The 11051-nt window shown below is 48.3% G+C and overlaps 1 protein-coding gene across 2 annotated transcripts in view; it reads right to left on the reverse strand.

The window, feature by feature from the left end:
* Positions 1-11051, reverse strand: part of Plekha2 (pleckstrin homology domain containing A2) — a 66113-nt gene that overhangs the window by 25087 nt on the left and 29975 nt on the right. For both annotated transcript variants that reach the window (XM_004637240.2, XM_023722031.1), the window contains 3 exons: positions 10837-10893; positions 4151-4199; positions 2431-2528 (listed from right to left, as the gene is read on the reverse strand). In XM_004637240.2, coding sequence (XP_004637297.1) covers positions 2431-2528; positions 4151-4199; positions 10837-10893 — 204 coding nt within the window. The remainder of the gene's footprint in view (positions 1-2430; positions 2529-4150; positions 4200-10836; positions 10894-11051) is intronic.

The raw sequence follows: 11051 nt of genomic DNA on the forward strand, positions 1-11051 counted from the left end.
TTGCACAGGACCTCTGGCAGGAGGAGGGAGAGAAAGGATCCACAGCTACCCCAAAGTACCCACAGAGGTCTGTTCCAAGATGCCCCTAGGGTACCAACATCTGTGATGCCTGATTTTCCATGTGTACCAAGTGGAGGAGGAGCTGCACAGAACCTGTGCACATCTCCCACACATTCGCAGGGCTTATAATACCTGGTACAAGGCAAATGTCATTGGAACAGCTGTGGTACTGTATTATTTATGGAATAAAGACAAGAATAATATCTAACTTCCATGCAGACAATTGTTTCAAACCCTTTCAATCCACAGTGGGTTAAATCTACAGATACAGAATCCAGGCTATGGAAAGCTGGTTCCTTAACCAGGGAAATAAAGAGGATACTAGAGACTTGGTGACTCACATCTTGCGGAGGCACTGACACCCAGGAGGCCCTTTCATCTTCCAACCTCAGGCCCTCAGCAGGTCCCCTCCCACTCCCACATTCCACAGCCGCTGCTCTGAGAAGCCAGAGAAGAGGCAAGAAAAACCAGACAGTTAGAGCATCTCCACATTCAAGCAGGACAGAAAGACAAGTATGGGGGTGCAGCTCCACGATACGGCAGAGGCCTAGCATAGTCAAGGCCAGAGTACAGTCCCTTACACCAAAGTAAAGACTTTTAAATAAAGAGACTGGGGTATAGCACAATGGTACAGCACATGCTTAGCATGCACCGGGCCCTGGTCGGAATCCCTAGCACCAAGAAAATGCAGAAGGGAGGGAGGAGAGACAGAACCTGCTTCCTGCCTTGCAGGCTGTCCAGCCTAGTTTACTGGCAAGAGGCCAAAGCCCAGGAGGAAACTAGCCAGGCCTGGTGATGCTCATCCATAATTCCAGCTATGTGGGAGGCTGAGGCAGAAAGATCACAAGTTTAAGGCTGGTATGGGCATAAATTAATAAGTCTGATAATACAACTTTAAAAGTCTAGGGTGTAGCTTTAGGGCAGGCCACTTGCCCAATTTCACATGGCCCTAGGTTCCACCCCTAGTACCATATCCACATGCATATGAAAGACACTGAAGGAAATCCCCGAGTCCTAGAAGACGCAACACCTCCCCAACAAGAGAAAGCATTTGCTGACTCAGGACTCCAGCATCCTGCACATGGAGCGGCACCCACAGTGTAGCAGTCAGCATGGGCCTCCCTCCTTGCTCAGCTCGCTCTTTCTTCACAGGTTTGTCAAGGTTTATCTAAGTAAGAAACTAACCCACTAACCTGGTTACCTGACTAACTGCACTCTGGTTGGCTCCAGCAGCACTGATGTTAGACAGATGTACAGATTTCATTTGTTAATTTATTCACAGCAATCTTAATCTGCCCCGACATAGGCATTATTAGAAGTAAGCAAATGTAAGCATTTCTTGCTAGATAATACAAATTCAAGCTTTCAGCAAATGAGCCCTGGTTTATAAGTCAAGAGTCTGTCTGACTAGCTGGTTAACGGTTTAGGTGTCTTATCCCCTAAAACATACACATTTTGCTATGGTTGGTAAGTGTCCCCCAAAAGCCATGTGTTAAAGATTTGGTCACCAGCCTGTGGTGGTGTTGGAGCATGATGGAACCTTTAAGAAGTGCAACACTTCAGGTAGAGGTAAGGTCACAGAGGCGTGCCCTCGAAGGGGACACTGGGACCCTGCCATCCTGTTTCTCTCAGCTTCTCAGCCACCATGAGTTAAACAGGCCTCCACCACACCCTTCTGCTGTGATACGTTGCCTTGCCACAGGCCCAAAGCAACAGGCCAAGCACCCACGGGCTGAAACCTCTCAAACTACAAGCCAAATCAACCTTCCTCCTTACAAGTTGATTCTTTATGGGTTTTTTTCCGATAGTGATGGAAGCTGACTAACACAATTTTCCTTTTTGTTCCTTTCCACTCTTCTCCTTTTCTCTTTCTATATTTCTAAGGAAGGGGAAAATGATCTTTCATTAGTCAAATCAAGGAAAAGGAGAATACTCAGGACAGTCTATGAACTAGTTTCATGAGGCTTTTAAATGGAAGGCTTTTCCAAGGCAGACCAGTAATGGCCAGGCCTGATCTTCCAGGTAACTTTTAAAAAGAGTATCTCCTAAGCCAGGAAAAATGTTCTGACCTCCCTTCTCATATGCTCTTCCCTTACTCTGTTCTCTTAGTCAGCAATTCACACTTTGCATCACCCAGGCCAGGGCCAACTGGGAGCCTCTCCTAGGAAGCTCAAAGGGGACACCCCACACAGTTCCTCTCACGCTTGAGTCAAACTCAAGCTCTTGGGTAGACCTGTGGTTGATCAGCCAAGGACAAAAGAGGCTGGGGGAACTGAGCTCGGCCCAGGCGCCTGGGAAAGGCCGGGCTGCAGGCCATGGTGGGGGAAGGGACACTTGTACACCTGAAGGGAGAAGAAACCACACACATACAGTGATCTTGCTGGCATGGTTCAGGGCTTCCACCCAGTCCTTCAGGTCCTTCTGGTCATTGGCTTGAAGAAAGTATCTCTGTGACAGGGCATTGATAACTGTAAAGACAGAGGAGTGAGAAAATCCCACATCAGAAAGCATGCGACACAAGATCCCACAAGCTAAGGTATCTGAAGCGGCAAGATGGATGATGGCCACCAAGCCGGACAAGAGATCCCCTAGAATGTTGCCCTCTGTGTGGAAATTTAAGAAGCAGCAGGCCACCTAACTGCTCATTTTTTCTCCCATCTTTAAAACTAAGGCTGTGCCACTGGCCACGAAAATGCAGCCTGACAAACAACAGCTGTGACGTGCTGCTCTGCATCAATGAGGCTGCTGGTCTGCTATCAGCAGGACGCCCCACAAACCACTTCCTAGCAGCGTTAACAGATTTACAGCGGTGATGACACATATGAAATTCTGGACCCAGTCTTTTGATTTTCACTGGCAGACCAGCCTGGGTTACAAACATTGCTGGTGGTAGGGAAATGCAACAAAGCTTGTCTGAGACCGATCTGTGACTTTGGCCTTGTTTGCAATCAGTCCTTTGCTCTGAGCATTCCATTCAGTCAACACTTTACTTCTAGGTTTATTATTATTATGTATATGTTTACGTCTGCTGATCACAAAATCTGAGAATCAGTTTGGGACTCCACAGTACTTGAAAGAAACAGGAGAATGACACCACCAAAGAAGTTTGGACCAATCCAAAGCTGAGGGAGGGGAGCGCAAGGGGCTCCTGTATTCTATAAGTGTAGGTCTGAAGAAGTGGACTCAATGTAGAAAGGGTTACGCACAGAATACAATAATTCATTTGCTCATTCAACAAATACTTACGGAGTGCCCACTACGTGCCAGGAGCTATTCTATGCGCCGAGGGTACTCCAACACCACCGCAGAGGAAGAGCCCTGCTTCTGTGATATGCACAGAGACCATGTGCCAGCATATGCCGCGGCACCGAGCACGGCTCTGTGAAGTCTGGACCCCAACAGCAATTCAGTGATGAATGCACCAGATTCACCAACACCTGAGCAACTGAGGCCTCTACTGAGGGGCTAGGCTTCCCAGTCCTCCCCCAGCACTATCACTCACTCAGCAACACGGAGACTCACCATCAGCTACGCCTTCCTTTCTACTGTCCCTTCCTGACCCTGCCTCCCCTTATCCTAAGTGTCCACCTTTCCTATCACATCACTACTCGGTTTTATTTTCTAGTACTGGGGACTGAACACAGGGCCTTCACACTAAGCAACATTGCTAGCCCCTATTATTTTTTTATTCTGAGACAGGGCCTCACTGAAGTTGCTAAGTTGCCCGATCTGGACTTGAATTTGCAATACTGCTGCTTCAGTCTCCCAGAGTACTGGGATTCCACACTTGTGCCACCACAACCATCCTCAAGTTCTAAAATGAGGGTTACCAGAAACTTGTACAGATTTTTTTGCACCCACCCTATGACATCAAGAAAACAGAAACATTACCACTCCTTGTGCATCTGCACTTATGCTAGAAAGGATCTTCCCAGAAACATGGGGGAAGGTGGTATCGCTTGACACATGATTTATGCCTTCACACAAACACGTGATCACAGGACTTCCTCTGTTCAAAGGAGGAAGTTGCTACCTGAGTATGTGCAAAGCCCATCCCAGCTCTGTACTTACCAAAGCAAAACGTACTTACCAAAGCAAAATGGAGTTTTTGGTTTCTGCTTTGGGGTAGCGACGCTCACCTACATCAAATAAGAAATAAGGAAAGGAAACATGAATGTGTGTCCGCTGGTGCTAAAAACTTCACTGTGAAAGTTTTCATAAATCAAAAATACATCAAACACACATACTTGTTAGTTGTGATTTTTACATTTTAAGAAAAATAATCGAGAACCCTACATTTTTACCTCAGTTAGGAAACAGGCATGATCATCCTGTCTTAGAAGCATTTTGTGTGCCCTTCCCTGACAGAACCTCCACCTTGCAGGAACAACCACTATCTCATTGTCTGTATTAATGTCTTTCTTTCTGGAAAGTCACTGAGAGAGTCTAATAAGATTCTCCTTGGCTCACAGGCCCTGGTCTGGTCCCATTCATACTGGCAAAATATCAGTCTTCTTTCATTGCCAACTCTTCCTCCCCTGAAGATCTCCATACTGATGGTGGGATTGCTACAAAGGCTTTGGTTCCAACTGCAGCCCTGAGAAAGAGGACACAGAGGCCATGGGATGCATTTGGACACTGAGCAGCTCCCTTGAGAGCTACCATAGCCATGCAAACAAGCAGCTCCCCTGGCCAGAGAAGGGCCGATGATTCAGGGAGCTGCCTTTTTATTTCAGGTATGGGCCCGAGAAAGCAGAAGTCTTTCCATGGTTCCCGTGGCTCTAACCCACCTTGTTTTGCAGTCTTCCCTCTTGCATGTATATCCCCCAGAATCTGCATGTGCAAGCCCATACCATGCTGGTTCAAACAACTCTCACTCCATTCTGTGCCTACAAAGCCTCAGTGTCTGTCCTTGAATTGACTGGATTTCAGGACCCAGCTTCCGTCACTACCCCTAGGAGCTCTAAGGAGCAGCCAGCTACCCTCAGGACCTAGCCACATACTGTCATCATCCTCCCCTAGCTACTATGCCTTCCATTCACTTCTCAGGCAAAATTAATGTCTTTCTGCCAGGTGCAGTGGTGCACACCTGCAATCCTAGCACTTTAGATGGCTGGGGCAGGAGGATGGCAAGTTCATACCCAGCCTGGGCAACTTGGTAAGACCCTATCATATCAAAATTAAAAAATTTTAAAAGGCTGGAGATAGAACTCAGTGCCAAGGCCCTGGGTTCAATCCCCACAACCACAAAACAAAGCAAAACCAAAAATCTCTTCATAGTTTACTGTTGCTTGGATCTACTAATGACTACGTCATCAGGCTATGTAGGCTCTTCCTCTTGATCATAAATTATTTCTTATAGACGTTCCCAGATCCTTAACCAAAATTATTACTGCCCAGTTACTTAAACAGGAACTGAGGTAGCAGCCTATAAAAAGATCAAAAGGACAGGCAGTACGGTTTCAACCCACAGGTGTCCCAGCTGTGTGACCTCTATTTCACGTTCTATCAAATAAAGGGTAATGATACCATGTTCTTCCAGAGGTGATATGAGTGGAAGCTAAAGCACTTACCCACCTGTCCTTTACAATCTGGCCATTCAGGGAGGGACAGTTCAGTTTCCAAAAATGCATTGCTTTTTCAAACCCACTTCACACAAGAATACGACAGTGTCATCCCTGTAACTATGGACAAAATGCTAATAGCCCATGAACAAAAATGTGCAAGTCCTGAAAAACTGCCTGGCTTCCAATATACAAAACAGAGGGGACACATCCAATGTTAATAAATATTTAATTAAATGCTCCCATAACATTATATCAGCCTTACTGAAAAGTATTTAACCCACTGAATGCAAGATGTTACATTAAATCAACTTCATGAATGTTTTCATTAAGCATTCAAAACATTTTCATTACATTTGAAAATAATTTATAGTGGACAGCTTTTTTTTTTTTTTTCAGAACCGGGGACTGAACTCAGGCCCTTACACTTGTCAGGGAAGCACTCATTCCAATGAGCCATCTCCCCAGCCCAGTGGACAGCTTAGTTCACGAGAATTCTTATGTGTGTGCAAGACGACTGCCTAGAAACTGGGGATGAACTAGATGTGCTGCTCACAGCCGAGTCAGTCTAAACTAAAACACACCCTTTGAAGTATTCTATAGTTGAACAATTAGATGTATTTTTTTAAATCACAGAGAGGTTAATTCTGGCTTATGGCTCTAGAGGTGCAAAGCCAATGGCCCACATCTGGTCGGATCTTGAAGTAGTAGAGGGCATTATGCAGCAGGAGGCAGGAGTGTGAGGAATTTGTTCATCCAAGGCATTCTACTTCACAAGGGAATTGGGTGCATTTTGATAGGTCTACCATGATGTGAGGGGAAGCCTACACAGTCTTAGAAAGTTCTCGAAAAAATAGAGATATAAGTAAAGGCAAGCCCACAGATCCTGAGTTCAAGTTCAGACTGTACAAATTCTGTCACATCTGCACAAGGCAGGATGCTGGTACCCCACGCTCACAGTCCTGGCTCCACACTGTCTGGTTTTCTGGGGCTTCAGTAGGAGCCTCAGGGGACGCCTTGACCCCACTTGTTCTCATATGCCAGCCTGTAGTGACTTGTTTTCTTGGTCTTCCCTTCAGCATCTGTGACCCCACACATCCTCCTGGCCATAATCCCATCTCCTGCTTGTCCTGTGCTTGGCTTCTACATAGCCCTAATCATCACAGAGCTGCTCCAGCACACCCCCCCCCAAAAGCCCACCCATCTCATGGTGCCTCTTCTCATCAAGCTTTTGAATGGCAGTGCAGAGTTCAGTACCTGAAGACATTCTCTGGCTTATTAAACGAATCATCCTTTTTTCTAAGAAATTCCTATTTATCACTGATCGGACAGTGCCGCTGGCTGATGTCCTCACTTTCTTTGGATTAGAAACGGTTCTGCCTGCAACTCCTTAACCAATCATGTGACAGTGCTAACCATGTGTTCATGAGTGTGGCTTTTTAGCTTGTTTTGTTTCTCCAGCATTCAGTCAGGAGATGCGCGTGGATGCACCCATGCACATCTACAACGTGCCTCCATGCATCACCGTTTGTCACAGAAGGCTAACTCAGTCAAGAACTCATTGCCACACTACTGGGGTCAGTGCTTGCTCTGCCTGATTGGCTATGTAGCAAGGGTTAAGTCCATCAGCGACTCCCATAAGCTCCTTAGTGACAATGCTTGTCTCTTTTTTATGGCCAGAGAACAGCAAGAGGAGAAAATGAAATTCCATCTACCTGCTGCGGGGCCCCACAGAAAAGGCTCAACCAGCACACTTTCTCATTTTTCAAGGAGATACAGCTTTGGCCTCTCCAGGAAGCCCTGCTCACCCCAGCAGAAGGTGTGTCACTCACTGCCCAGCCCACTGCCTGTGGGTGACCACGACAGGCAGTTACAGTGTCCTCAGATAGGGCAGCAGGACAAAGGACCCACACATGCTAGTGTGGCTGCCCATGCATAAGAACCCTGGCAGTGGGACTCAAATGAGGGCCCCAAGCACAAACATTTCACACCCCGAGGTGGTCCCAGCTGAGGCATGCACAGCAGTGGTTGGCTGGCAGATCCTGTCAACACACCAGCAGGGACAGTCTGCTGGGATATGTCGAGGGGAGCAGGCATGGGTCACCACCCAGTGAGGAGGACAAGGCTGCTGCACAGCTCAACAGACACTCAGGAACTGCTCTTATCAGATCAAATGCAGACCACAGAGACAGCAAGCTCATTGCATCAGGGCACCGCTGAGGTCAACCCTGCCTGCCAGCCCTTGGCCAGGAAGCTGAGCTGCCTCCTCTGACAGAAGTGGCAGCAGCCAAACAAGGTCTTACGAGAGCCACAGGCTCTGCCCCAGTATCTGGGGTCACCTTGCCCCTTTATATACTAAGAGTATGGGAACAAGCCAACTGTGGGGGTACATGCCTGTCTTCCAAACACTGGGAAGCTGAGCCAGGAGGACCACAAGTTCAAGCCCAGCCTGGGCAACTCAGCAAATCCCTAAATCAATTTTTTTTTTTTTTGGAACCGGGAATTGAACTCAGGCCTTTGTGCTTGCCAGGGAAGCACTTGTTCTACTGAGCCATCTCCCTGGCCCCCAAAATTTTTTTAAAAATGGAAAGAACTGGGTGTGCAACTTAGTGTGAAAGCCTTGGATTCCACCCCCCATCACACCAAATAATAAATACACCAAATGGCTGGAATAGAAGGGCCATAAGGCAAGGAAAGAGGCTGAATAGGGGGCATCAATAGCCAGCTTTCATAACATTCATAGTAGTTGGCCCAGCAAGAGGTTCTGATGCAATGACCTTCCTGAGGGGCTTTAGACCAGGCATGGGAATCTCTAGTTTGCCTCTCTGGAAAGCCACATGCTGATCTCCCTTTTCCCTCAGCAGACACCTACAGGAGCCAAACAGAGGCCGCGTGACACTACGGTCACTCACCTCCCCTGAGCTGGCAGACCTGTGGGGGAACAAGAAATACCCCAAACCAGGGGTGCAAACCTGTAATTCCCACACTGAGAGGCTGAGGCAGGAGAACTGAAAGTTGGAGCCCAGCCTGGGCAATTTGGCAAGTCCAAATAAAATAGAAAAGGGGTTAGGAATGCAGTTCAGTGGGAAGGCCTTGGGTCCAAGCCCAAGTATTAGAAAAAAGGGGGAGAGGGAGAGGGAGGTGAAGGGAAGACAAGGAGGGGGAAAGAGACACAGGCAGGCCTGCTGACAACAGGACACCAGCACCGCAGCTGAATGCTTTTGCTGGGAAAACCCCTGCCTTTTGGCTTTGAGTCAGGCAGGAGTTAAAGGCTCTCAGCTCGCTGTAACCCAACCCAGCAGCAGCTGTGGATATTGCAAAAGGCCCGTACAGACCCGCAGGCCCCATCCCAGGAAGGGCTGAAAGTCAGGTCATCTTTTTTAAACAAGGCAGCCTCCAAAGCAGAAAATACTAAAAACCCTCATCTGAGCTGCATTTATAAATCATGATTCAGCAGAAGATTATATTCATTCTTCCCTCCCCTCAAAAGTCTTTCCAAACCCTCTCAAACAGGAGAGTTTTAGCTTTCATTTTTTACAGGCTGTCTGCTCCCTGCTCTCATTCCTCTTTCTGGAGAAATGAGCTCACAGCCCAATGAGGACAAGACAGGGAGGAAGGCAAGCTCAGGCCTCAGGCTGGGCTGGCCCGGCCTGGGGAGGCAGCCACATTCTTACCACAGGGCATGCACAGATTGCCCACAGCTGTGCCAGCAAAGCCAGCCCCTGTGGCCCTTCCCTCTTCCCCTGAGGCTGTATCTTCCCCGTCTCAGGCACCCGTGCTGCCCACTGTCTTCTGCCTTTGTACCCAGCTATAGCTGCCAGGCTCTGCCTGCAGCCCGCAGCTCAGGTTGCCTGGCCACTCTCCAGCAGCTGAGGTCCCCTCCTGAGTAGCGGAGAGGAGGATGGACACATGGCCCTTGAAGCATCTTACTAAGGGATAGGGGCCGCTCAGCTCTGTGACCCCTGGGGGGCCAGCGGGCAGAAGGTGGGCAAGGACACAGCAGCCCCCAGGAGGCCTGTGGGGAGGGCTGTGTAGGGAGAGCAGCTCTTCCTGAGCTGCAGTGCTGGCTGGGCGCCACCTGGCTCTCCTCGCTGTACAAAGCGTTCCTCTTTCTGGGGAGGTTCTCAGTCCCTCGCCTTTTTATCACTGCTGCATGGCTGAGCAGCAGTGGTGCCTGTCCCAGGGAGGGGCCACTAAAAGCAGCTGAGTTCAGCAGTTACTGTGGGTATCACTAAGCAGCCCCTATACCAAATTCTGGCAAAAAAAAAAACAAAAAAAAACGAGGGCACTCCCCTCCCCAAACTGGGCCAGGGAAGGGCCCGTTGCTGCTGGCCAGACTCTCAGCAGTTATCGGGCTGCTGAATTTGGTCCAGGCACATACAAAGCTATTCCCAGGGCTTTCTTAGCCTTTCCTTGGCAGGCATCCTATCCAGGTGGCTGCTACAACCCTAGCTGCTGCAGTTAGACCCTTTGGGAGAATCCTTTACAGCTCCTGAATCTGTGTTCCTTTTTGTCCCAGTTACCAAAAAGATTGCAACATTCCAAACCTACTCCAGGTCAATTACCATCTACCATTCCCCCTGGGAGAAGTATGTCAGATACTACTATACTCTGGATGTGAAATGTCCCCCACAAACCCATTACAGGCTTGATACCCAGCTTGAGGCTACTGGGAGTGCTGCATCCTTCAGCAGGTAGGATGCAGTGGAAGGTATCTGCGAGGTGCTCTTGGAGAGCACTGTGGGACCTCAGCCTTTCTCTTTCCCCTTATTTTTTTTTTTTTCACTTCCAGTCCAGGAGGTGAGTGATTTCTTTCTGACATCTACTTTGCTCATGATGTGTTGCCTACCACAGGGTCTACCAGCAACCAGGTCAACTCCTCAAGGACAGAGACACCCTTAAAACTGTGAGCCAAAAAAAACCTTCCCCTGTATAAGTTGATGATCCCAGGTATCTGAAACAGAAATGAAAAACTGACAAACACTTGCAGGGCTGACCATCATAGAGACCTCAGTCCACCCTTCAAGAACCTCCTAATCGCTGCTGCACCAACCCCTCAGCAGCAAAGCCTCCATGGGCAGTGAGGGTGGGAACAGCAGCGCTGTCATGCCTGGGAATGTCCCCTAATGCTAACAAACCAAGGAGGTGCCACTCACTTCCTCATTTAGCTACTTGGAGAACATGGATTCCCAGGACACCAGGCCAACATTACCTTTGAGATGTAGGTCAGCTGCAAAGATCCAACAGCTCCAGCCCCCACTGCCAGGTTCTGAAAGACACACATTGTTCATGTTAAGAAGGACAGTGCACAAGGTAGTGAAAACAGCACTGGGATGGAAGACCAAGACAGCATTCACTTCTGGCCTTGCAACCTTATTCAAATCATGTCTACTTTGGGGTTCATTTTTCACTGTAAAACAGTGATGA

Source organism: Octodon degus, unplaced genomic scaffold, assembly GCF_000260255.1.
Source record: "Octodon degus isolate 3935 unplaced genomic scaffold, OctDeg1.0 scaffold00088, whole genome shotgun sequence".
Lineage (NCBI taxonomy): Eukaryota > Metazoa > Chordata > Mammalia > Rodentia > Octodontidae > Octodon > Octodon degus.